A 26,168-nucleotide genomic window follows, 5' to 3' on the forward strand; every position below is an offset into this window, starting at 1 on the left:
ATGTCTTAGTTACAACATGATTGAGCTAGCAAAGCAGTTTTGTGTTGCGATGTGTGGTATTTATTCAGTTTTGGGAAATCACAATGTCTAGAAAGCACCAGTGGCCGCAGCAGCAGCAAAGCTATCAGGACGTCATCTGTTAAATGTCTCCCATTGTCGGATACGACATTAAACTACTCCAGTTAGCTCAATCATGTTGTAACTAAGACATCCGCTGGAAAAAATATTTTCTTCATGGACCGTTTAGAGTTAGTGAGTCATTACAGACACTGCTAACGGGGCTAACAGCTAACAGTTAGCCTCGCTAATCTACGATAACCATGTTATTAATTTCAGACCGTGATAGTAATGTTTGTTCAGTCATAGTGTTTATAGGCTTTACAAACACCAGATTAGTCTAAACGGTGATACAGTGACATGAAAAACGTGAGATGTGCATATATATATGTTGCTAAACTCCGCTGGTTTTCTACCTGGAAGTATTTGTAAACAACAAGGTGATTCCCTCAGAAGGGACACTAACAGCTCAAAGTACACATCAAATAAAATTTCTCCAAACACGTTTCTTGTTATTTTAGGTAGTTATTATCACGCTAATGTATGTTCAAGTGTCCATTTCCCCCGATAAGTTGGTTTTAATTCGTTATTTGATTCTATAAACAGTCTGACCATCTCGAGCTTTTATTTTGGTACTTCCAGTGACCGGCAGTGTGAATTTGCATATTAGCTAAATATTTAGTTTCACCCAAAACATTTAGATTTAACATTTAGATTTAGATTTAATATTTAGATTTAACATTTATATTTATATTTATGTTTAGCATTTAGATTTAACATTTAGAATTAGATTTAGATTTAATATTTAGATTTAGATTTAGCATTTAGATTTAGATTTAATATTTAGATTTAACATTTAACATTTAGGTGCCACATTTAATATTTAGATTTAACTATTTCTAAGTTAACAAATATTGCTGTAAATGTGGTAAAAGGTGACGTTAAAAAAATCACAATACTTTTTTAAACATTGTTTGAAGCTAAATGTGGCAAAATGATGATGTTATTTTCAGCGTGAGACACTTTACAAATGGCACCCCATACCCACGAGCTGGGAAGCAAGCGGAGGCTAACAAACTGGCTGTGCTGGCAGCTGAGTGAAGTGGAGCCTGAGGAGGAAGCACCGATTAGCCCCGGTTTCAGATTTCAGATCAGGCAGATTCACTCGCCACAGGGGCGAGGAAATAAAACCTAGCCAAAAAACAGCCAGCTTAGTTTGGCTTAGTTTAGCAGTTAGCGATGTCTTTCACTCACTCTCAGTCTCTGCTGTGTTTAGCTATTTCTCTGCTTTCCTGTTAGCGTTAGCACTAGTCAGCTGCCACGCTAATGTCCCTACTCTTGTCCGTGAGCCGGAGCTGTGAGCCCACCAGACTCACGGAGAAGAGTAGGAATGTTAGCGTGGCAGCCGACTAGTGCTAACGCTATAGCACTTCTCACAGAGAGGACTCACAAAGTGCTTCACAAGTTCAAATACAAAAAATACAATAACAGAAACAATGCAAAATACACACAGACACACACACACACAAAAAGTGAAGTGCAGCGAAATACAGAGATGATAAAATGGACAATTAATGGAACGCATGCCTAAACAGATGTGTTTTTAACTGCCTTTTAAAAATGTCCACGGAAGAGGCCGCTCTCAGCTCATGAGGTAGTGCATTCCACCATTTTGGTGCAACAGCCTTAAAGGCTCTATCATCTTTCGTCTTTAATCTTGTGTGAGGGACAGTAAGTAGGTGGCCTTCAGCAGACCGCAGTGACCTGACAGGACAGTGAAAGGACACCAGATCCGTCAAGTATGCAGGTGCTTGACCATGGAGGGCTCTGTAAGTGATGGTTAAAATCTTGTGCTGGATCCTGAAATTAACAGGGAGCCAGTGTAAGGATGCCAGGACTGGAGTGATGTGAGTGAACTTATGAGATCCGGACAGAAGCCTGGCAGCAGCATTCTGGACTAGCTGGAGGCGGTCTGTTACACCCTCAAATGTAATAACAGCCCACAGATGTAATAAACCACAAACGTAATACAAATCTGCAGCTTTGAATGTAATAATCCCGCAAATGTAATAAATTTCCCACAAACGTAATAGCAGCTGCCTACTACAAACGTAACACACAATTTTCCACAAATGTAAATTTGCAGGAAATTATTACATATGTGGGAAGGTGAAAATCTAAACTGTAATAACTTCCCACAAATGTAATGAGACTGAATAATGATCTTTGTGGTTGTTGTTGTTGTTGTTGTTGTTTGTTTGTCCGAGGTGCTGAACAGGGGTCCGTTTCACAAAGCAGGTTTAGTGAAAACTCAGAGTCTGTTAACCCTGAAATGAGGGAAACTCTGAGTTTTCCGTTTCAAAAAGGGAGGTAACTCAAACCAGAGAAAGAGGGGTAACTCTAGCCTGTTTCAGAGAGAGAGGTAACTTAAGCTCTCGGTCAGTTACCGTAGTAACAGACTCTATGAACCTAACCTGGTCGGGACCAGGTTTTTGTCAATGAACCTCGAGTTTCTCTCTGTCTCCGCCCTCTTTCAGAGCCACACACGCCATTTGATTTCCTCATTCATTCAGTCAGCAGGCGAGTTTTGCCGTAGCCTAGTTCTGCCATCTGTCATTTAAAAAATCATTTAAAAAATCAGAGTCAGTAGGCTATATTAGAAGTCCATCAGGCACAGTATGTGGCAACTTTTTTCACTAACATGGCATGTCCTTTTGATAACGATCCCGTACGAAGGTGCAGCATTACTGCGCAGAGAATTAAATATTCGTCGAGAGATGGTTATCAGACCGCTCATAGATGTTCTAGCATTTCCACACAATTATCTTTTTGAGCTGTACCGTTTCACGTCACAGTCCATCATCTACATACACAACCTAATCCGTCCTTACATTTGCAACATTACCAATCGTAGTCATGCTCTCACATCACAGCAGATATTGTGTGTTGCGCTCATCGACTGTATAAAAATGTGCTGCGTTTCTTTGCAAATGGAAGTTTTTTTTATACAATGTCGGAGACGCTGAGCACTTGAGTAAGACAACTGTATGCAGGGCGGTCAGAAAAGTGTGCTCGTTTTACGGCATCTGCCTTCTTTCTGTCGGCTGAGTAGAAGTCTGTGTTAGTATAAATAGGCTTAATTATTTAACAGAACATGATATAGATGAGAACACATTTATGTGTGTGAAAACAGTATTATGTTGGGGATAAAACAACTGCACAGTCAAACAGCCACTTAATATTTACTTTACAATGTAAAACATGATCAAAATGAGGTACCCCCATGAGATTATGCCGAGGTCTGTTTGAACAATATTTTTTATATTTCATCCTAAACTGCTGCCAAGTGCGCTTCTCCCCCGCGTGATTGCACCTAAATGAAATAAATTAATAGGCTACTATTCAAGCAGTTTCCCCTGTAATATTAGTGTGATTGCAAAGTACTACATTTAAACTTGCGCATTTACCAGAGCAGCAATGTTCTCCCACGCCGTCTCCCTCTCTTTTGCAGCTGCAGCAGTGTTGCACTTCTTTTTGAAAACGTGTGCAAACTCGCTGTATGAGCGCATTAAGATTTCTAATTCTAGTGGGGTGAAAAACGCAGCGCTCCTCTTCCCCGTTGCCATGGTGACTCGTCGAATCGGGGCTCCATTGATGCTGGCTTTTTATAGTTGTGGTGCACGCGCTTAACTCCAGGTGAAACTACTCCGAGTTGATTAAACTGATTCAAATCAGCTGTTCTGGAACCGGAAACTCAGAGTTTTCTATCTCAGAGTAGATCAACTCAGAGTTCAGGATTAGACTCAGAGTTTGTTGAACTTGCTTTGTGAAACGGACCCCAGGTACTGTAGGCCAGATGCTGCAGAGAAATCTGTATTAACAAGAGGCAGAAGAAAATAAAATAAATCCAATTAAACGACATATTTGCTGCCACAGAGTAATTCTGTGAACTGACAAAGAATGACCAGTGTGTATGTGTGTGTGTATGTGTGTGGTTCTGTAAGTTATTTCTAACTTACTCAGAACGCTGCTCTGTCACTTTCTGACCCGCCCCACCCGACCTGCGGGTTGCTTGTCAACACACGCATCACTATTGGCAGGTGTATAAGCAAACAAACAAACAAACAAAAACAACCACAAAGATCATTATTCAGTCTCATATTAGGAGGGTGACAGTGAGTAAGTGCAGACCAGATGTTACTGCGCATGTGCATTCCCCCCATGTTTGACCCCGTGTCTCAGCCTTCTCTTTAACAGCCTTGACCGGATTCAGGAAGCTCTTGGCTGAATCTGGCATCGTTTTTCTTTTATTCCTTATGGATTTCGCACCAGAGCAGCCTAAACATACGAAGTCCAAAATCGCGATGAGTGGTGACAAGTCATGTCATGCCGTTTTTCGAGGGGAAAAGTTAAAGGATTACTCACGATCTCAGTCGGATCTGTTAGCGGGCACGTAGCTGGTTTATAAAAGGTAAGAGTCTCACTCCTACCACTATTTTTGGCTGAGATATACCGCCTAGAAAGTGGGATCACAACTTTCACGTTTCATATGGCTTTATTTGGTGATGTTTCCTGATTTCAATAAGGTATGATGTTTGGAGCTGGTTGAGTGTTGTTTGATCACCGATAGTACTGTTTTGAAGCAATTTCAAAATATTGCTGCTTGTGTTTAAATCACTCTGTGGTTCAGCGCCGGAATATATCTCTGACATGCTTGTGACATATGAACCTTCCAGGGCCCTGAAGACATCTGGGGCCAGCCTACTGACAGCCCCAAGAGTCAGAACAAAACAGGGTGAAGCAGCATTATGTTATCATGCACTACAAACCTGGAATAACCTCCCAAATGATGTTAGACAAGCCCTGACTACTTTTAAGTCAAAGCTAAAAACATTCCTTCTTTTACACTGCTTACTCCATATGACTGCAACCTTATTTTTAATGGTGATTTAAAAAAAAATGTAAATCATTTAGTAATTAATTTTACCTTTTATATCTTTGTTTTTTCTCTTTGCTCTTTTCTGTATCCTTTATTATGTTTTACATTTTATTGTTCTGTAAAGCACTTTGAATTGCCCTTGTGCCCTATTCTGATGCACATATTGTTAATATTTCTTAATCTTATTTATATTCATGTAGACATTGTGTTGTACATTGTAGCATAATGCCTTTTTTTTTTGATTTCTAAACTTTACATACTAGTTTTAGACATTGTAATGTAGCATAGCACTTTTTTTTATTTTTTACACACTCAGCATATAGCACATATTTTGTATTTTTTAAATATTTTACATACTGGTACAAAAATTGAAGCATAATGCACATAATTTTACTTTTATGTTTTTTCATACTCATTATTTTCATACTTCCTATTTCTGGTTTCAACAATTCTCTGCTTGACAACAGACTGACCATAATGAATCATAATATGTCAGGTTGTTGTATGATGTCTGATATTTTGCACTTAGAAAAAAAGAGATGATAGTTGTGGTTTAGAAGTGAGTGAATCATGTTCACAGTGACTATAGCCCTTTAATTAAAAAACAAAACAAACAAAAAAAAACATTACATTAAAAACATACATACAACATACATTAAAAAAAATTCTCAAAAGCTGGACAACTAAAATCAAAACTATCTGCATGACTGGAGCTATGTGAGAAAGTGTTTTTTAATACATATGATAATTTAAAACCAAATTTGTATTCTAAATAGTTTGAAAGACTCAATGCTAAGAGAATAAGCTCATCAGGTTATGACAGCTAAATCATCATTTTGTTTAGGGCTCACAACTGCAAGATTTGATCAGAAAGATGATACCAGCTAAATGCTCAGAATACAGACACAATGAATTAAGTGGAACAGAAATTAAGTTTTAGTGTGGGAAAAGTCACAAAGTCATAACTCTTTGCATTCATCATCTGCATGATGTGAACAGCTCACTGAAAGCTGTAACCGATCAACATCATTTATTGCCTTTGGTTGTTTGGTCTTTGTAAAGCTAACATGTTTCTCCTGTGTGCTATTTATCTGGCTCTAGCTCTTGTGTTGGAATGGGCTGTGTGTCAGGATGGCCATGTCTGTGCATACGAGGTTGGAGATCAGTGTCAGTTTCCAACACGGGCTCTATATTTAGCTGGTAGGGGGAGTGGGTGACACAGTCTGAGTGCAACACGTACAGAAACACTTCTCTGGACCCCAACAATCTTTCACCTGCTTGCTGTTTCTTTATAATTGGTGTGTGGTGAAGGCGAAGATGAGGTGAGTTATGAATATTTTATTTCCTCACTAAAAATGACTGCAGTATGCATGTTTACATCCCTCTTTTCTGTACTTTGATTTTTATGAATTTACATCTACAGCATCCTCACACCACAATGACAGACTGATGTGCCGTAGAGATTGCTTGGCAGTTGAGCTGTTATTTGTGTCCTACTGACAATCCATCTTGGTAATCAGTGAAGAGGCAATTAGAAGTGACCATGTGTCAGTCAGAGGTGCCAGGGGCCAGACTGGGCCTGAACAGTCCTGACCCGCTGGTGAGAGAGGCTTTTCTGATGGCCCATGACTACATAGACTATGTAACCACAGGAGGGGCAGATGGCACCATGGGTCCTGCTCCTACAGTCTGCACCACAGCCCTGCGCCACGCCGGAGACGAGCTCTTCAACCGCTTTCCCATCTTCTTCAGGCGCTGGCCTCGTGTCTTCCAGGATGTGACAGAGAACACAGCCTGCCCCATGCTCATGAGTATCCTGGATGAGCACTTCTTTCCCCCCGTCACTGGGGGGCGGCGCAGAGAGCTGTCCTGGAGTGCAGTGCTGTCAGTATATGTGCTGGCTGGCCAGATGGCTCTGCATTGCCATGAGAGAAGAATGGTGGTGGTCCTACCTCAGCTGAAGGAGTGTGTGGGGGCCTATGTAGAGAGGGTAATCTGCCCTGAGATACGAGACAAGGGAGGATGGGTAAGATAACACAAGTGGATGCTCTTAACTTTATGTCAGAAGTGTGGACTCGAGTCACATGACGTCAGCTAGACTTGAGTCACAAATTCGATGACTTTAGACTTGACTTACCAAAATCAAAAAGACTTGCAACTCGACTCAACTTAATCACCAATGACTCGTGACTTGATACCCTCCCTCAAGCTATTAAAAAAGTGTGCCATGAATCAATTAATTTCCCTTCATTTCCTAAATCAACTAACATTAACTCTATTCATTCTCAGCAAGTCAACACTTAATTTCCCAGATCCATTTTGTTTGAACTAGTCTGACAGCACTGAATCAAGTTGTAGGAGAGAACCACAAAGAGCTAACATTATATTACTGAGCATCAGTTGGACAAAATGCCACCAAAGATAATCTCATTGCGTACAGAAACTATGCGGTGTTCAATAAAAAAACCAGATGGCAGTATGCAAAACATGTGGGTCAAAAAAAAAACCCACAGAGATGCAATAAAGTCTGTCATTCGAAATGTGAAATTGCACAAAGAGTAGTAAACTGAAGCTCATATTAACATAATTAGCAAGCTAATGTTTAGCTAATGTTAGCTTAACAGCTAAGTAACTTTTTAAAAAGTAATAAACTAATCATGATTTTTATGAATTTAATATATGATTACTCTGTTGTTAAAGTGGCATTAGATATGCCGAGGAGTGCATTACGACTTGTTTAGGACTCAAAACTATCTTAATATTGGGACTTGTTAGTCTCAACTTGGGACTTGAGTGCAAAGGTGTGAGACTTACTAGTGACTTTCAAAACAATGACTTGATCCCACCTCTTCTTTATGTAGCATCCACCTACTTTAAACATATGTAGCCATAGTGCCGTACATACACCATACATCATCATCATCATCATACATACCATACACTTTTACATAACTAACTCAAAACCCTGCAGCCATTTCATCATGTCAAACAACAGGAAAACCCCTGTTCCCTTTAAGGGGCACTGCAGTGACTTAGTATTGCACATCAGAGTCATGTGAGAGGCAGATTTTAAAAAGAATGGTTTAAATTGAAGCAGCAGATACCCTTTAAGTCCCTTGTAAGGGCCACGCTCCAAAAATGCTGGATCCTACACTTCTTGGTAGCGTCTTTCATCAGAGCCTGGTAAAAGCCCATATCTGTAAATTCCATGGCTCTAGTTTTAACATCTGTTATCTGTTATTTATTGTCTGTACACCCAAGCAGAGAACACTCAAGTAATGTCAATCCACAGGTGTCTCAGAGGACATGATGCAGCTATGTGTACAGGCTGTGAAGTACTTCATGTGAATAATACATTCATTTTAGCATGTAAAATCAGTGGACTGCCCTTTTAAACACTAGTTCTGCTTACAAGAATCTATTAATTTTGACAAATCCAGAATTTGTGAAGAAACTCAGGGTTGCACACAAGAATTTTTCATGTTTGTTGTCCCCTCGGCCCTCTGAAGGACAAGAGGGTATAGCAGGTCTGCTTTGGTCAGATCCCTTTATATCTGGACACTGGTATTTCCCATATTTCCCATTTCCACCAAACACTTTTGGTAGAGTACCACTGTGCCAAAAGTAACCCTTCAGACATGGTACCTAGAGCCTAGGTATGTTTAGCGTTTCCACCGCAGACAGTGCTCTTAAATTTACGTGGGGTTGTTTTTACTCACTGCTCCATGCAGCACCCACTGTGTTTCCTCCTTTATCAGTCTGAATCTCATTTGTCGTCCACAGCACTCGGTTGCATGTGAACATTTTCAGAACAAAATGAACAGGCAGAAGTGAGTGTCTCTCTCAATGGAATATTTATTTATATACTTTTAAAAGTGTAAAGATCAACTCATTACTAAAGTCTGAGACAACAAACCTCAACATTAAATTAAAGAAATGGTCAGAGTTGTCATATTAAAGTTTAAGGTGTGTTGATGGATTTACGTCATCAACTCATGCCTTGAGTAACATTGCAAGTAAACATTACACCTTAAAAGTTGCCGGCAGTCAACTCATTCAACTCAGTCATTTTGCTCAGTTTACAGCTGAAACTTCCTTTATTTATCCTTTATCCTTTATTTTTATAGCCATAGTTTACTCATAAAACTTACCAAGGTATGAACAGTGGTTACAAAACCAGCCACAACTCTGCTCTGAGCAAGACTGACCATTCTCTATTGATCAATCTACAGGCTGCAGTGTTCACAGCTCCACCTTTTAGTACTGGATCTGTGATCTAGGTACCCCAACAGAGAGGTGACCAAATATGTGGACGGTATGGAATGGTTCCATTGGTACCATCCACAACTTTTCACAGTGAAAAGAGACAAAAAGCATACTGAACTCAACAGAACTGTACCATACTGCTCAGTGGAAATGGGGCTTTGGGGACTGTTTTGTACTTATCAGGGGAGGGTTTGGCTGTTTTTTTGTTTGTTTTTTAATTTTGACCCTACCCAAAGCTACAAATATTTTTCCATGAGCCTTCCTGAGTGACTGGCAGAAAATGCATGACCTTCCCACTGAAATAGAACTTAATTCAGTGAGAGTTCACACTAATGAACCCTCATTTGTAGACAGCCCTCTCTTTTAAATACTGCTTTTCTCTCCTAAATTAGTAGTTCCCAACAACAACTCCAGGGAACCTTCTCTATGACTGAGTTAACTGACTAAGTGACACAGGGGACATGTCCCCTTCAATATTTACAGCGCACATTCGTGCTCACCCCCAGTAAAACATAAAAGTTGCAGGGGGCTTTTATCTTGACAGAGTTAAAGACATTAACACCATAAATTGGTGCAAAAAACTCATAATGTTCCCAAACCATGTCACCAGAATGCACAAAATTAAGTGTGATGCTCAAAATGTTCTGTTGGAGGACCCCCAAACCCATTTCATGTCTCCCTCTCAATGTTGAAATAAAACCTATGGCCTTGTTCATGTATTTTTTACATATCTTGATGAATAATCTAATTTATTAAAAAAAAAAATCAAATAAATTCAACAGAAAATACTGAAATGCTGAGGTACAGGCCTTCTGTATATTTAAAAAGTTTTCTTATACCTCTTAATCAACAAGGCCTTGCAACCCCCTGTGAAGCTTTGGTGACCCATAGTGGGAGTTGGGACCCAAGGTTAGCAATCACTACCCTTAGTGATATATGACCACTGTCTTAGTGCACTAAAGAAGAAAGATGCTCTCAAAATACTATTTGCTTGGGGTCTTTATGTTGTATCCTTTGACTGGGATATATTATCACAGTGTATTGTACTTAAGTGTTTAACTTAATTTTAACCTTTAATCATTTGTTTCTGACAGACTGGTTTTGTGTCACGCTTTGGAGAGAAGCAGGGCTTGGAGAGCCAGGTGAAGAAAGTGTGTTGTTGGACACTGCTGGCATTGGCCATTGGCATCCTCACCTACTGCTTGTGGAAAAGAATGACTTAGCCAACACTACCACCTAGTGACCGCAACCACAAACTGTCCAAAGCTGAGCTACTACATGAAAATGTTGGCAGATGTACTTTACAGTCTGTAATTCTCAATCATTAAATATTTCATAAAGGATTTGAACAAATCACACCGACTGCAAACTTAATGTTCTGGTGATAGCCAATGTACAACCTTATGGCAGTCTGATGTAAGCAGCATTTCAGCCATTCCTAGTCACGTGGGTGAAAACTGAGCTTACAATGTTTGTACAGAAATACATTAACTTCTGGTATGAATCACTCTGCTCTGACCTCCATGTCTGCTGTATATCAAGTTTATATGCAGGCAGGATTACAAAGCAGACTGGCATGTACTCTACTTCTGCTTTATTAATGTTTATTAAAGACATTGTGATAAACCATATTGTGGTCTGCCAGTTGTTTTCAGACCACAGTATTAACATTTGAAACCAGTTATTTTAAAATTTACTTCAAATACACTGCACAAGACAAGCTTATGTATCACTGCTGAATTTGATATTGTATTTCACAGCTAGCATCATTTCTTAAACAGTAATTTTACAATTACACTTAGTGTTATTTGTGCCAAATTAAAAACACCTCAGCTATCATCTCAGTATCAAAATATACCAAGTCATTAAAAACCACTAAGCCAGACTTCAAATATGCAGAAGAACTTTTATTAACATGGACAGAACACTGAAAACTGGAAAGGACTTATAACATTTCACTGCAACAATTTGACAGCAGAGCTTTGGAAAAGTGTTAACATTTAGGGCAGCTCCTCCTCACCCTCCTCCTCAAACTCTCCCTCCTCCTCAGCAGTGGCATCCTGGTACTGCTGGTACTCAGACACCAGGTCGTTCATGTTGCTCTCTGCCTCAGTGAACTCCATCTCATCCATACCTTCACCGGTGTACCAGTGGAGGAAAGCTTTGCGCCTGAACATAGCTGTGAACTGCTCAGAGATGCGCTTGAACAGCTCCTGGATGGCTGTGCTGTTGCCGATGAAAGTGGCAGCCATCTTGAGGCCACGGGGAGGAATGTCACAGACGGCGGTCTTCACGTTGTTGGGGATCCATTCAACGAAGTAGCTGCTGTTCTTGTTCTGCACGTTCAGCATCTGCTCATCTACCTCTTTCATTGACATGCGGCCACGGAAGATGGCAGCCACCGTCAGGTAGCGGCCGTGACGTGGGTCGCAGGCAGCCATCATGTTCTTGGCATCAAACATCTGCTGGGTGAGCTCTGGCACAGTGAGGGATCTGTACTGCTGGCTGCCTCGGCTTGTGAGGGGTGCAAAGCCTGGCATGAAAAAGTGCAGACGGGGGAATGGCACCATGTTTACAGCAAGCTTACGCAGGTCAGCATTGAGCTGTCCAGGGAATCTGAGGCAGGTGGTGACACCGCTCATGGTGGCAGAGACCAAGTGGTTGAGGTCACCATATGAGGGGGTTGTGAGTTTGAGGGTGCGGAAACAGATATCGTACAGAGCTTCATTGTCGATGCAGTAGGTCTCGTCTGTGTTTTCTACAAGCTGGTGGACTGACAGAGTGGCATTGTAGGGCTCAACAACTGTGTCTGACACTTTTGGGGAAGGCACCACGCTGAAGGTGTTCATGATGCGGTCGGGGTACTCTTCACGGATCTTGCTGATGAGCAGGGTGCCCATACCAGAGCCTGTACCACCGCCCAGGGAGTGTGTGAGCTGGAAGCCTTGAAGGCAGTCACAGCTCTCTGCTTCTTTCCTCACCACATCGAGGACAGAGTCTACCAGCTCTGCGCCCTCTGTGTAGTGGCCTTTAGCCCAGTTGTTGCCTGCACCACTCTGGCCTGCAATACAAGAATTGAGATTAAACATCACACTTTTTGGTGCACAATGAGAAATTTTCTGATCTTAAGTGCACAGAGAAAAAAAAATTAGAAAAAATTAAAATTACCAAACACAAAGTTGTCTGGTCTGAAAACCTGGCCAAAAGGTCCAGATCTCACAGAGTCCATGGTGCCTGGCTCCAGATCCACCAGCACAGCACGGGGCACATATTTACCACCTATAAATGAACAGGTAAGAGGTTAGGGATAATCAAATTTAAAAAAACAAAACAAACAAAAAAAAAAAAAACTAATCAGGGCTGCTTAAGACTGACCTGAGGCTTCATTGTAGTAGACATTGATCCTGTCCAGCTGCAGGTCACTGTCACCATGGTATGTACCAGTTGGGTCGATACCGTGCTCATCACTGATCACCTCCCAAAACTGAATCAAGACAAAGAATGCAAACCTTTGTTAGCTCTTAAGATCAAATGACAACATTCATTCATTCATGATGCGGGTCTGTTTTACTTGGGATGCCAGAGTTTCAATCAAATTTATAAAGCCCAATATCACAAATCACAATTTGCCTCACAGGGCTTTACAGCATACGGCATCCCTCTGTCCTTAGGACCCTCGCAGCAGATAAGGACACCCCCCCCCCCCAAAAAAATCCTTTAACGGGAGAAAAAACTGGTAGAAACCTCAAGAGAAACTGAGGGATCCCTCCTCCAGGTTGACAGACGTGCAATAGATGTCGTACAGAACAGATCAACATGATAAATTAACAGTAATCCGCATGACACAATGAGACAGAAGGAGATGCAGAACTGACGGTAATGACAGTAGCCTACAACAACATAATGAAATGAATGATTTAATGTTATTATAATTCAGGTTGAGTTCAAACTTTATTTCCCGCCGTGCTGCCTTCGCGCGCGCGGTCCGACCCCCTTATTGGCTGCGACTCAGGGGTTACGAATTTGAAAATTCCTGCTACGTCACTAACCGCCAAGACCGCCTACTTAAGGCAAAAGCCGGGCGCAATTCAAAAGGCATTGCCAAGTAGGCCTCAGTGAGCCGGGAAATGTTACAAAATCAGTAACGTTACCCTTAATAAAAAAAAAAAGGGGTGGGGTATACTTTTACAATCGTACCGGATTAACGTTACTGTTCATATGAAATGAAGTACATTATTAAAAAAAAAAAAAAATCACGTTGCTTTCCTTTCTTAATAGACAATGCCCACTTCCTTTTTTCCGCATTGCAGTACTTGTTGGCAAACGAACAATGGCGATATTAAGCCAATAGTGCGCAAACGGAAATCGCATAACAATGTTAAAACGGATAACTAAAGGTTTAAGTTAATGTGTTAACTACAACAGGCGGTCAGAACTTACAATTTTTCAACATACATTTTACGACACGTCAAAAAAAAAGTTGTAATTGTTTAAAGCTGTCTACACTTCGACAAATTACGGCCCTAAAGACGTCCAAAGTCGTCATTAGTTTAAATTTAACATTAAACGGCAGTTTTCGTAAGTAGGACACGTTCATATTTCGAGGGTGTGGTTTCTGCGACGCGTCCGGGCACAAAGCATCGGCTTCTACAGCAGAGTACACGGTGTTTCCCAACAAAATAACTCCATTTATAACTAAATAAAACAAGTTTAGGTTTTACTAACCTTGGCACCAATCTGGTTTCCACACTGGCCGGCTTGAAGATGAACAATTTCCCTCATTTTTCTTTGTGGAGGTAGAGTCGACAGCTGAATGACTTTGCCTTTCTTGTATGTGCGCACGCAGTGCTTGAACCCTTGGTTTTATACTACACCCAGACCCGCCCTTTACGCCTCATGGCGAATTTGGATTGGCTGATTTGCCCAAGCATGTTTGACAGACACAATTTTAAACCAATCAAATGTTCAAATGCCTATCCGCTATTGGTCTAATCCTCTTGCCAATCATATTCATGTCAAACGTGTGACTAACGTCGTCTGTGGACGTTGGCCTACTTCACTCATGATGGCGGAGTAGAAATACGACACTGATAATATTCTGCTTTTCACAGCCGCACGTTGGCGTCTGTAACAGGCACTGAAACCTTTTACTTCCTCGATTACAGTGAAATATTTTGATTTGTCCGGTTATAAGACAGCAATCACAGTTGGTTGCTAGTAAGCCACAGTCCACGTGGCTGACAAACAGAATACAATGGTTCAGTTTAGCAGAAGTTTCACTAGCGGAAACTGTCGCAACACAGCTGGACATGACTGGCGTGGTTTCAATCATAATTTTCAGTCATGTGCCTCAGAGGCCCAAGAGTCTACAGATTCCCATTCCAGCAGCTAGTTTGCCAGCTTAGCTCCCCTTTCAGTAGCTCATTTTAGTAATTAGCTGATGAACAGATTGGAACAAAAAGCTCGATGCTTGATGATTTCAGCCATTAGGTAATAGCATCATATTACAAAGTGTTAAATGGAAACATTGTGTGAAAATATTTCAAAGTAAAGAAAATAATAGTTATATTACAGGAATGGTTATATTTTAGGTGAACACTGAACATAGGCTTAGGCCGACTACACTATCAACAAGGCAGGCAACCAAAAACAGCCCTGCAGTTCCCTGGCAGATGTAAAATCGGCTGTGGTGTAAAGTGTTTTCTTCCATCTTAATGTAGGTTTTAAACCTGTCAGAGTCAGCTTTATACACCTCAAAACATCTTTCAGAGGCATGGTGAATTCTTAAAGGGATAGTCTGGATTTTTTTGAAGTGGATTAGTGGGAGATACTTATCCATAGTCAATAGCCTATATTACCTACAGTATGTCAGTCAGCAACCCCCCATTTTGGAGAATCAGGCTGACACAGAAGCTAAGCAATCTACTGATGTGAAGCAGCAACAAAATGTATTTTAGCCTAGAGTTGCCACCCGTCCCATTTTTCCCAGAACTGTTCTCTTTTTTCATCAGCTGTCCTGGGGAAAAAAAATCTCTCCCGGGACACAATTTGTCCCGTTTTTTGGGGAAAATGCAGCAGCAGCAGGCCAAGGAGTCCATCCAGAATCAGTGCAACAGCCTCAAGAACATCTGTGTCAGAGAGACAACAAAGAGGTAAGAGGAGCTGTGGGAAGTCCTAACAGTTCACTTAGTATATTTGCACATCCAATCATGTTTTAATTTGTATTTTTTCCATTTATATTTAACCCTATGGGCCCAAATTCACACCTGTTCTTCTCTATGGTTTTTCTCTGTGACCGTGCGTCATAGCGAGAAGCCACGCATATCACGTGAAACAGCAGAATCGTAGCTTTCCGAATGTTTTCACAGCGAAAAAAATGATAAAGTTACACTAAAATTATGTATAACAAAGCTTTCATACAGCTTTGCACACACATTACTCTTGGATGGATTACTCGCGAATGCAGGCTTGCACAGAAATGCCATATCACGCGAAAGCGCAGGACTAGAGCTTTCCAGTGATACCACACACATCATTGTGCTGTCATCCCATCACACTATAAATCCAGATCAAGTGTCTACCAAATAAAATCCTTATCAATTTCTTTACAATCCATTATACAGATCCTGTTATCAGTCACTTCATATAGTGAGAAATATCGTATCTTACCACGTCTTAGGCTTGCATGTGTTTCTCCCTGTCTATCCACATTTGTAGTCCAGCTTTCAAGATGCAAATAGCCTATCTCCATATTGTCCAGTTGACACTTCATTAAACTTTGTATGACAAGACCAGTGTACTTACCTTTGTGCACCCTGCAAACAAAGTGGCAAATTATTATTATTATCTTGGAGGACATCATTGCACTTTGTTGACTATTTGTCTATGATCTTAGATGTAAATATTGCATGTTTCTTTCAGATAAAACACATTTTTGACTTGTGAATGAGTCAATGGAATTTCTTGCAATAATGAAAAAATACTGGCAATCATGTTCGCCTGGCGCAAACCACATGTTTTGGACAGCTGTGAAGTGACAGAATGTCCCACCATCATGGTTCTTATATTACCAGATTCCAGAGAGTCTCCCCTCCTCATATATGGCAGAATATGTCAACTTCCAACTTGCTATGCTGAGATACATGTAAAAATGTAAGAATTTAGTAACACAGATTTGTTTTTTTCATTGATATAAAAATTAATATAAAATACAGGCACATAGAAGGACATGTAATGATGGTAAATCTGGTCTCCTATGTCCGAACTTCATGTTCATTGGTCAGTCTGAACTGTTAATAATGGCCGAGCCCTCTGCCTCAAACATTTGGTCGAGTGTCCCTTTTTTTTCACAAATCCAAGGTGGCAACCCCATTTTAGCCACCTAAAAAAAGTCCCACCTAAAACAATCAATATGGCTTTAAGTGTATGCTGCATTAAGAGTAATTTCACTATTTTCCCTTTCTGTCCAACAACAATTACCAACAGGGAGCAAGCTGTTGCTTAATTCAAAGCCGAATTCCATTGACGTATGTTTTTGTTGTTACTGTGTGTCTTAAAGTGGTTAGTTTAGATTCACCAAAGTGACACAAAAACACAAACTAACTAATTGATTGAAGCAGCGGTAGACTAGCAGCTCCTGTGTTCAGTGAGCTAAAATTACTTTTTCTATATGTGGGGTTTCATGGTTTTGAAGAGAGCATAGATGCAGAGCTGAAGCTGCAGACTGCCTTCCTGTTGGAACAGGCAATCTTTTATTTTTTAGATTATTTTGGGGGCTTTTATCACATTCTTTATAGAACAGCTGAAGAGTGACAGGAAAGGGGGAGAGAGAATGGGGATGACCTGAGCTGCAGGTTGGAATTGAACCCAGGCTGCTGCAAAGGATTCAGTTTACATAAGGTGGACACTAGGCTGACCAAACGTCCTCTTTTGCCTGGACATGTCCACTTTTCCCGGGGCGTCCGGGGGGTTTTTATAAACTGATGATAATGTCCGGTTTTCCGTGTGTTTGTGTGTGTGTGTTAGAGTGCGGCACGGGCAGCGTATTTCTTGCCGAACCCGAACCGAGCCCGACATTATTTAATGACCAAAGCACTGAGTTTGTGTCACACAGTTGTTATGGTTACAGGCTATTTAACAGGCCGGGCGTGCTCAGTGGAGAGGGAGACCTCCATGTTTGAGACGGTAGCCGGAGGCAGGAGGTCCGACGCTTCTAGCGAGAGGAGAGGGAGAAATAAAACAAAATAAGATAAAATAGGAAAAACCTGTCTCCCTCTTTTATTTTATTTTCAGCGTTTAATCAAGGCGGAGGCAGGTGGCTGGAGGCCCGAGACTTTCAGCGAGGAGAGAGGTAGAACCAAACTGCCAATGTGTGTCTGTGTGTGTTATGTTCAGGTGTTGTCATGTAAATAACAGTGCCCAAGCAATAAACAGGACAGACAATAGGATTTTATTTTTACACTACATTTTCACCAAAAGCTGACCAAATCCGACCCGAGCCCGAATACAATTTATAACTACATTTTTGACCAAACCCGGCCCGACCCGTCGGGTACCGTCGGGCTCGGATCGCCACACTCTAGTGTGTGTATGTGTCCCTATTGGGGCCTATCTGAATTTCTGTCTTTGAGAGATATTATTTTGTAATATAACTGAATTTTCTATCTATACATATAAATTTTAAATATATTAAAATTATAAGGCATATTTGAGTAAACTGCGAGTATCATTTAAGTGGGCTATGTCGTGGCCGGCCGAGTGTCCTCTTTTTTGGAAATCAAAATATAGTCACCCTAGTGGACACTCTGCTTACTGAGCTAGAGGCCTCCCCTGGAACAGGCTGACAGGAAGTGATATTGATTGTTTTAGGTGGGACTTATTTTAGGAGGCTAAAATAGGTTTTGTTGCCGACCCTATCTGCAGCAGTACATCCCTTTGCTTCCGTGTCAGACTCCAGCCTGATTTTCTTACCTGGGGCGTGCCAACCAACATCTACTATAGGTAATATATTGATTACGGATGAGTACCACATACAACCCCACTTAAAAAAAAATCAGACAAGACAATACAAACAAACACAGACTTTTCTTTTTTCCAATTGTCTTGTCTGCTGTAAAGCAGAGTTGTGGAGGGCAGAGGGGCTTATTAATAATTCATCTGAATATTAGGCGTGAATGTGGCTGTGATGCCAGAGCTCCTGGATGGTATAGTTGCCATGGCCATGTCTCCAATGACTGAAGGAGGAAAAATATCACTCCCTGGTGGCTGTTGCCGTGATGATTAGGCTCTCCAACTGGGGATTGTGGACATCTGTGCCTTAGCACAGGGCTTTAGATAAGCTTTTCAAGAGCCTATTCCCAGGCTTAAGAACAGTATCTATACATACCATACATTTTTATGTAGATTTGTGCTTGTGCTGAATAGTAAAGGCTTTCTGGGCTAGTATGGATAGTAATTCATTGAGTGAGTAGGCCTACCGTGGAGTTTGAATACTATTATTAAAAGTTTGTATTCATACAGCCTGGGACTGCATGTTTTTACAGTAACACCACTGCTATGCTATCATATAATACAGTATGTAGGGCAGGCTGAGTCTTCTCTGTGTGTGCATTGTAATATGACACACAAAGGCCTCCTCTGTTTGCTCCATGACTGTGTTATGTCATGCACATCAGCCTTATGTTTCATATTGTATATCGTACCTGTGGGGGGAAGTTGTCAAATAAATAAGAAAAAAACACTAAAATTATCAGCTGGCATTATAACAACAGATGATCAGAGTTGCTTAGCCATGAAGGTCTAAAACAAAGGCTACAGCAGCTGGATTGAAGAGAAACATCCACTACCAGCATTGACATGTTAGCAGCGGGTTACTTTTTATCTACCAGCTCTAAAAATAAAGCTTCTATATGGGACACTGAACATTGTCTGCTATTTTACATTGCATGTTTTTAGCTGGTTAACACTGTCACTATTTTGTTACGTGAAAATGATTGTTTTTCTACTTTTTGCAGCAGCCTTTGATTTGGACCTGTCTTGGTAATCTGACTTAATATCTTAACAATGTGTAGTCTGTTTATTTGAGTTTCCTGTTTATGAGTCACAAAACATGGCCAACCTGAACAAAGTATGTGGATGTATGTGATTGTGAACATTTCCATAACCATGGGCATTAACATGCTGATCTATGGAGGCCAACCAATCAAATTCTTCCACACCAAACTGGGAAAATTGTTGGGAAATGTAACCCAACCATGAAGAACATCCCACAGACCTTTGTGGACATCTAGTGTATGAAATGTGTTTCTATCCATTGAGACATCCTCTGTGTATTTTGTATAGAGGAAAGATTATATCACAGCATTAAAATCTCCCCTATTCAGTGTTTATAGTTTGAGTTTGAGCATTTAGTGCTGTAGCCTACCACTGAGGAGGTTTAAAACGACACATTATAAGCAGCTCATGATATTTTTAATGAGGCCATGCTAGCAGTGTTGCTCTATTGATGACAGTGACTGTGTTTACATGCACAAAATATTCTGTTTTTTGCCCTTATTCTGAAAAAGACCACTGCCTGTTGGTTGGCTCACCACCTTGGTCCAGGCCGAAACATCCTAGCAACCACTGGATAAATTGTTCTGGCATTTAAGTAAATATTCATGGTCCGCAGAGGATGAATCCTAATAACCTGGGTGATCCCCTGACTTTTCCTCTAGTGCCCGTGACATATCTCCACAACTACTGAATGGATTGCCATGGCATTGGATAAACAGTTTATTCATGTTCCCCTGAATGAACTTGCATTGGTGATCCATAGCGCTTGATCTAGTCAAAATTTAATTTGTCTTATTTAGTCTGTGACTGATAACCTGAAAAACCAATGGCATTCTCATCAGCATAAGCATTGCTTTCTGTTTACTGCTAATTTCAACAAATGTTTACATGTAGAAAAGCCAAAGTAAGATAGTCAAGTCATCTCAAGACACATTTTGGATAAGGCAGGTCTAGATAGCCAGTATGGTTACCATTACGCATGCGATAGATTAGTATTGTCTCTGTGGGCATGTTAACATACTGATGTAACAGCCATACATGAGGCACTGATGCCAGGCCTCTCACAGGCACAGTGAAGTGTTTTTTTTAACCTGATGCACGGACTCATTGCAGCGTGTGGTTATTGCCAACTTCACTATGTGTATATTGAGTTTTGCCAAGTGATAATGCAGTTGGTTATGCAGAGTTTATGCTATATTATATATATCATAATATTATATATATAACAAATTTACTAGCCTTGTAAAAAAAGAGACGAGCTGTGCAAGTACCCAGGAACAGTGGCGGGCTTTTTAACCAATTTTACATAGTGGCCAAACGTGAAATTACAATGACCTGGGGCCTCATTTATAAAACATTGCATAGGATTCATACTAGAAGTGTACCTGCGCCAAAAAATAATCTGATTTATAAAACCGTGTGCACGCACACTTGCAAGCACTTTTCCCTTTATAAATCACAGTCCACCCGGAAGGTTGCGCAGGTGGATTCACCTCATATCCCGCCCTCTACACACCCACATTCTACCATGAATGGTCAATGCTAAGTACCTCATAAATATTTTTGCATATAAATAAGCCTGCTGATCAATGGCAATGTACGCTCAATCATGGCAGAGAAGACAAGGAAAAGGAATTTCACAGAGAACGAAATAGAGGTGCTTGTGGGGGAGGTGGACGCAATGGCGGTTTTGAGGGGGGCAAGAGTCGGAGGGGCAACGCGGAACTAAATCGTCTCAACAGGTTGCCGGTCGGACCACTTAAAGCAGCGCACCCATGAAAAACATCATTAGAGAATTGTGTGTGACAACTCTGAGCCTGCACGGCAACACACAGCACCATTGAAATAAGCTCTGAAAACGTTTTCTTTCTCATTTGGCTCATGGTAGTTACATGTCACATCATGCTGATGTAGCAATGTGAAATACAATCCGGAGTTTTCATGGGTGTTTTACTGTGAAAATTGTTGGAAATTTCCGACTTGCGCCGGTATTTCCGACTTGCGCCGGTAGGAGGGACGGAGGTGGGAAAGAGGAGTAGCTGCGCCAGGGCGCACGGTGTGCCAAACTTACAAAATCCGCCTGGCCACACCCAGTTGGCGAAGCGCAGGTGCGCTGCGCCCCCGCCGCACCCGGTCTGTGAAACTAGAGCCCTTAGTCTTGAATAGACAAAATGTGACTGTTTTAGGCAAATAAAATTAAAATAAATAAAACATAAAATGAAAGGCACTTAGCAGTTGTCAGCAGGAGTAGGCCTCCACTCCTGGAACCAGATAATACTGTAGTAAGATTAAACAAAAAAAGCAAACATGGAACATTTTGTGATTTTGTTTGATTTTACAGAATTTGTTTGATGGCAAGTTAAAATATTTTCTGGGTAGGTTGGGTTCTTTTGGGGGAATTGGGAGCCATTAATTTAGAACTTATAAAATCTTTTTTTTAGCCCTGCAAACATGGACTAATGACTTGCCTATAACATTGCCTGTGTAACATGTCAGCATATTTCAGTAATAACACTGAGGCAGACAGTGTGTGTTACAGACAGCCTCAGGACTTTGTGGATACTCTCTTTTATCTCAGTCAGTTTTGCTCCTATCTGTGCTATTACTGGTCAATTATAAGATAAGATAAGATATACTTTATTGATCCCCCAGGGAGGAAATTCAAGTATCACAGCAGCACAGGACAAAATCAAAGGACATTAAGTAGAATAAGATTAAAGAGAAAAAATGAAATGTAAAAATTAAAAGATAATAATAGATAAATAAAAGATAAAATAAAAATTGCTACACATTCATTATTCATTGATCCCTGTCTTTGGGACATGAAGTGTATGCATTAAGAGGTTTGTGGCGACAGTTTGAGGAGGTCAGCTGGGGCTTAATGCACGAAAAACATTTCAGTGCACTGGACAGAGTATTGCTATCTGATGCTTTTTATAAGTACATTACCTCATGATGCAGCACTTCTACAGTGTACTTACTGTGCGGTGCCATGCAGTGTGTCTCTGCATAGCCTTGTTGAACGGGTTGAACCACTGCTGCTTGCCATGACTCAGCATCTCTCAGAACACTGCAGCATTCAGCACCTAGCCTCCAGCAGTTAGATCAATATTACAAAAAGAAAACAGATGCAGCTGGGATAGACACACCCACCTCAGAGGTTATAGTGCTTTAACAAGATTACCTGTGAAGTCATTGATGACATTTGATCATTAATTATGTTCACCAGAATCAGGGGTCTGCAACCTTTATTTTCAAGAGCCATTTTAAAAATAAATCAATGGGTCGAAATAAACATTCAGTAATGTGTTCTACTACAAGGTGGCTACTCTGCAGTGAGCTTTTTATGATATTTGTTTCTTTAACTTTACAGCGTTGGTGGTGAAAGCAGAGAGTCTGTCCACACACTATTAAATTCTTCATTTTTGGATTTGGAATCTATACCTTGCTTATCTAGAGAGACTCAAGACCACCCATTGCTATTGAGCTTTGGCAAAATGTAGAGGAAAAGGTGCCAGGCTGCAGATGTACGATGTATGATGTACACATTTTAGTTGACACAATGTTAAAACAGTTTTTTTTTCTGGCTACACATTTTTACAGCTGCAGAATTTAATAATCACTTTAAGTGATGATTATAAAATCTTAAATGGTTTGGCCCTGCCTCCATTACAAGACTTTGACTCTCGCTCCGAAGGGTCCATAAAATCAACACGAATATCCTCGACAAGAGACTGTCTTATTCCTTTTTGTCGTACTGCCTTTGGGCAGTCAGTTTTTTGTGTGAAGGCCTCAACTCAATGGAATGCCCTACTGGTTACCATTAAGTACTACAGCTCCATCTACAGTTTCAAAATTAAAGACACTGCTGGAAGACTCCCAGCACTGCTCTCACTGATTTTATAATACTGCTGTGTGTGTGTGTGTGTGTGTGTGTGTGTGTATATGTGTGTGTGCGCGCAGGCATGAGAGAGACTGTGTATGTTTGCACACATGAGAGTGTGTGTGTGTGTGTGTGTGTGTGTGTGTAATGTTGTGCTCTGTGTATCTATGTTATGTTTCTGTTCGTAACCTACCAAGGGACTGCACATGCAAATTAGCTTTAAGCTAAATCTGGTGCAATACATCAAATGGCAACATTTATGTTTAATATTGTACATGGTCCCTTTATAAATGGACTAAAATAAATAAATACATTACTTATGGAGGAATTACTTGAGTATGCTATGAGTCCAGCTATTGCTTTTTACGAAAATCTCTCATAGTGTATCTTTAAATAGAAAGTAGTTCCACAGACCACTCTTGATAGTGGGTTCCATTTGTTGGAAATTGTTTCTGGAAAGAAATGTTGTTTTTATAATGTTGCTTTTTAAAACTATTTTTGGGTGATTCAGAACTTAAAAAAAATCATACTTGCTAAATACAGTTGAGATAATAGGTTCCACTAATGAGGGATTTTCATTAACATACACTGTTTTGAGTGTAAAAAACCCAAACAAAACATGCATACAGATAAAGTGAATGAATGCTCTCAGGAGATGTACAGAATCAACAATATACATTAGTGTGTAGCAATAACAATGGCATGTACTACAGAATAAATGTGACTCTGTTACATACATTATAAACCAGTGGTTTCTAAATGTTTTTGTGTTTCATGCCCCTTTTGAAAACAGAAAAAAAAGTATCCATGTGAGAACATGAACTGCATCATAACAGAATAATTATGCAAGCACCAAAAATCCTACACAAGTGCATATTGAGGTGAATAACGCCCCAGCTGGGGGAATGGTGTTCCAGTGCACGAGTGCTCCTGATATATTGTGGGGAATTGTTTATCAGGGTGGACAGGTGTTAGACAGGAACAGCTGGGCTCATGCAGCCAATGCAGCATGTCTGCTGATGAGAGAACCACTGATTCACTCTCATATCAGGTTACTGACTCGCCACTGCTGCAGCATTTAGCCAGTCTCACATTCTGCTATCAGTCTCAGCACTTTCAGGCCACAGGCACAGCAGACACGATTGAAGTGTGTCAGGATAAAGTGTGTTTTAATTGACTGCAGGTTACACCCTGAGTTGACTTTGTAAAGATGCTGGAAAATACAATGGCTCAGCTGAAAAGGACACAGAATGAAATGACTTTTTACAGAGATGTTTGTTTAAAGCTTCATTTGGATTTGGGCCACTAATAGCAGAGGCTTTGAAAGAGTATTTAGACAAAGGATACATGAAATACTTAAATGCTCCATTATAACCAATAGGCCACTGCCCAACAAAGCAAAGCACGTTAACATATTTGTTCAAAATTCAGTTGAGATTCCATCTCACTTTTTGACATCTGTTTTACAGCACAAACCATTTGGGTAATACTTTCTATGAAGACCACATCTTTAATACATTATAAGGCCATTCATAGTGAATTATAGTGCATTTATAATGCTGTATGATTGCACTCATAAAAAGACATAATGCTTCCTGATGCATTATATCAACAGTCATAAACATTATAGATGTTCCTGAATAGTTATAAACTAGAGGTTGACTGATGGGGCTTATGATGCATTATGAATACTTTAACTCACCTACACACTTAAACAATCAACTGCAGTAAGGACTCATAGAATGTTATAGTCCATGTAGTATCATAAGTTATCATTGTATGTGTTAAGTGGAGTGAGGACATGGAGTATACTGTGAGTATACCTTGAGTTGGACGTGCTGACGTATTGCGGTAAGCGAGTTGTGTCATTTCCGGTGTTTCTGTGACAGCGTCTCTGTACTGCTCTGGTGAATTCCACTTGCCTGCTTTCTCACCTCAGTTGCTTTAACGTCTACTTCAAGTCATAACCCACACTGGTTCTGTTTAAGCACCTATAGCTCTTCCTCCTTTCTACGACTTTCTCGCTAATCTCTTAGCTGTTGTTTGCACGCTCTTAGCCTTGTTAGCTACATTAGCTTAGCCGTGACTTCTCCTTCTCCTGCTCTTTCCTGCTCGGTGTGTCAAATGTTCAGTTATGCCTCTGCCTCCTTTAGCGACAGTGGTAACTGTAACAAGTGTAGCTTATTTGCTGCGTTGGAGGCGAGGCTTAGTGAATTAGAAGCGCGGCTCCGCACCATGGAAAACCATTCAGCAGCTGCGGTAGTTAGCCAGTCCCCTGTAGCCGGTGCGGAGCCACATAGCATAGCCTTAGCCTCTGCTAACTGTCCTCCGGTAACTCCCGTTCAGCCGGGAGGTTGGAGTTCTGATTCGCCAGAAGCACAGCTCAAGCCGAAGCCCACGGCTCACCACCAGCCTGTTCACGTTTCCAACCGCTTTTCCCCACTCAGCGACACACCCGCTGAGGATAAAACTCTGGTTATTGGCAGCTCTATTCTGAGAAACGTGAAGTTAGCAACACTAGCGGCCATAGTCAAATGTATCCCTGGGGCCAGAGTGGGCGACATTGAATCAAATTTAAAGCTGCTGGCTAAAGCTAAACGTAGATTCAGTAAGATTGTTATTCACGTCGGCGGCAATGACACGATTACGCCAATCGGAGGTCACTAAAATTAATATTGCGGTGTGTGAATACGCCAAAAGCGATGTCGGACTCCGTAGTTTTCTCTGGACCCCTCCCAAATCTGACCAGTGATGACATGTTTAGCCGCATGTCATCATTTAACCGCTGGCTGTCCAGGTGGTGTCCAGCAAGCGATGTGGGTTTTGTTAATAATTGGCAAACTTTCTGGGAAAACCTGGTCTTATTAGGAGAGACGGCATTCATCCCACTTTGGATGGAGCTGCTCTCATTTCTAGGAACCTGGCAAACTTTATTAGTAATTCAAATCCTGACTACCCAGATTTGAGACC

General features: G+C 40.8%; 2 protein-coding genes across 2 annotated transcripts; one reads left to right on the top strand and one right to left on the bottom strand.

The window, feature by feature from the left end:
* The first annotated feature begins 4,306 nt into the window (after nt 1-4,306).
* bcl2l16 (BCL2 like 16) lies at nt 4,307-10,888 on the top strand. The gene is made up of 4 exons (XM_049578850.1): nt 4,307-4,528; nt 6,098-6,318; nt 6,420-7,022; nt 10,357-10,888. The coding sequence occupies exons 3-4, from the start codon at nt 6,540-6,542 to the stop codon at nt 10,483-10,485; spliced, it is 612 nt and encodes a 203-aa protein (XP_049434807.1). The 5' UTR covers nt 4,307-4,528; nt 6,098-6,318; nt 6,420-6,539; the 3' UTR covers nt 10,486-10,888.
* A 260-nt stretch (nt 10,889-11,148) lies between these two features.
* On the bottom strand, nt 11,149-14,135 carry tubb2b (tubulin, beta 2b). The gene is made up of 4 exons (XM_049578807.1): nt 13,988-14,135; nt 12,638-12,746; nt 12,431-12,541; nt 11,149-12,323 (listed from the first exon to the last, which is right to left on the bottom strand). Exons 1-4 carry the CDS (start codon nt 14,042-14,044, stop codon nt 11,263-11,265), a joined length of 1,338 nt encoding a protein of 445 aa, XP_049434764.1. The 5' UTR covers nt 14,045-14,135; the 3' UTR covers nt 11,149-11,262.
* Between the last annotated feature and the right edge of the window lie 12,033 nt (nt 14,136-26,168).

Source organism: Epinephelus fuscoguttatus, linkage group LG6 (assembly GCF_011397635.1).
Source record: "Epinephelus fuscoguttatus linkage group LG6, E.fuscoguttatus.final_Chr_v1".
In the NCBI taxonomy this organism is placed as follows: Eukaryota; Metazoa; Chordata; class Actinopteri; order Perciformes; family Serranidae; genus Epinephelus; species Epinephelus fuscoguttatus.

Excerpts from the sequence above, each read along its gene's own strand:
- bcl2l16 (XM_049578850.1), top strand. The coding sequence starts at position 6,540 with ATGTGTCAGTCAGAGGTGCCAGGGGCCAGACTGGGCCTGAACAGTCCT. Across the intron at positions 7,023-10,356 it reads TACGAGACAAGGGAGGATGG|ACTGGTTTTGTGTCACGCTT; the intron begins GTAAGATAACAC and ends TGTTTCTGACAG.
- tubb2b (XM_049578807.1), bottom strand. The coding sequence starts at position 14,044 with ATGAGGGAAATTGTTCATCTTCAAGCCGGCCAGTGTGGAAACCAGATT. Across the intron at positions 12,542-12,637 it reads CTACTACAATGAAGCCTCAG|GTGGTAAATATGTGCCCCGT; the intron begins GTCAGTCTTAAG and ends GTTCATTTATAG. Across the intron at positions 12,324-12,430 it reads ACCAGACAACTTTGTGTTTG|GCCAGAGTGGTGCAGGCAAC; the intron begins GTAATTTTAATT and ends CTTGTATTGCAG.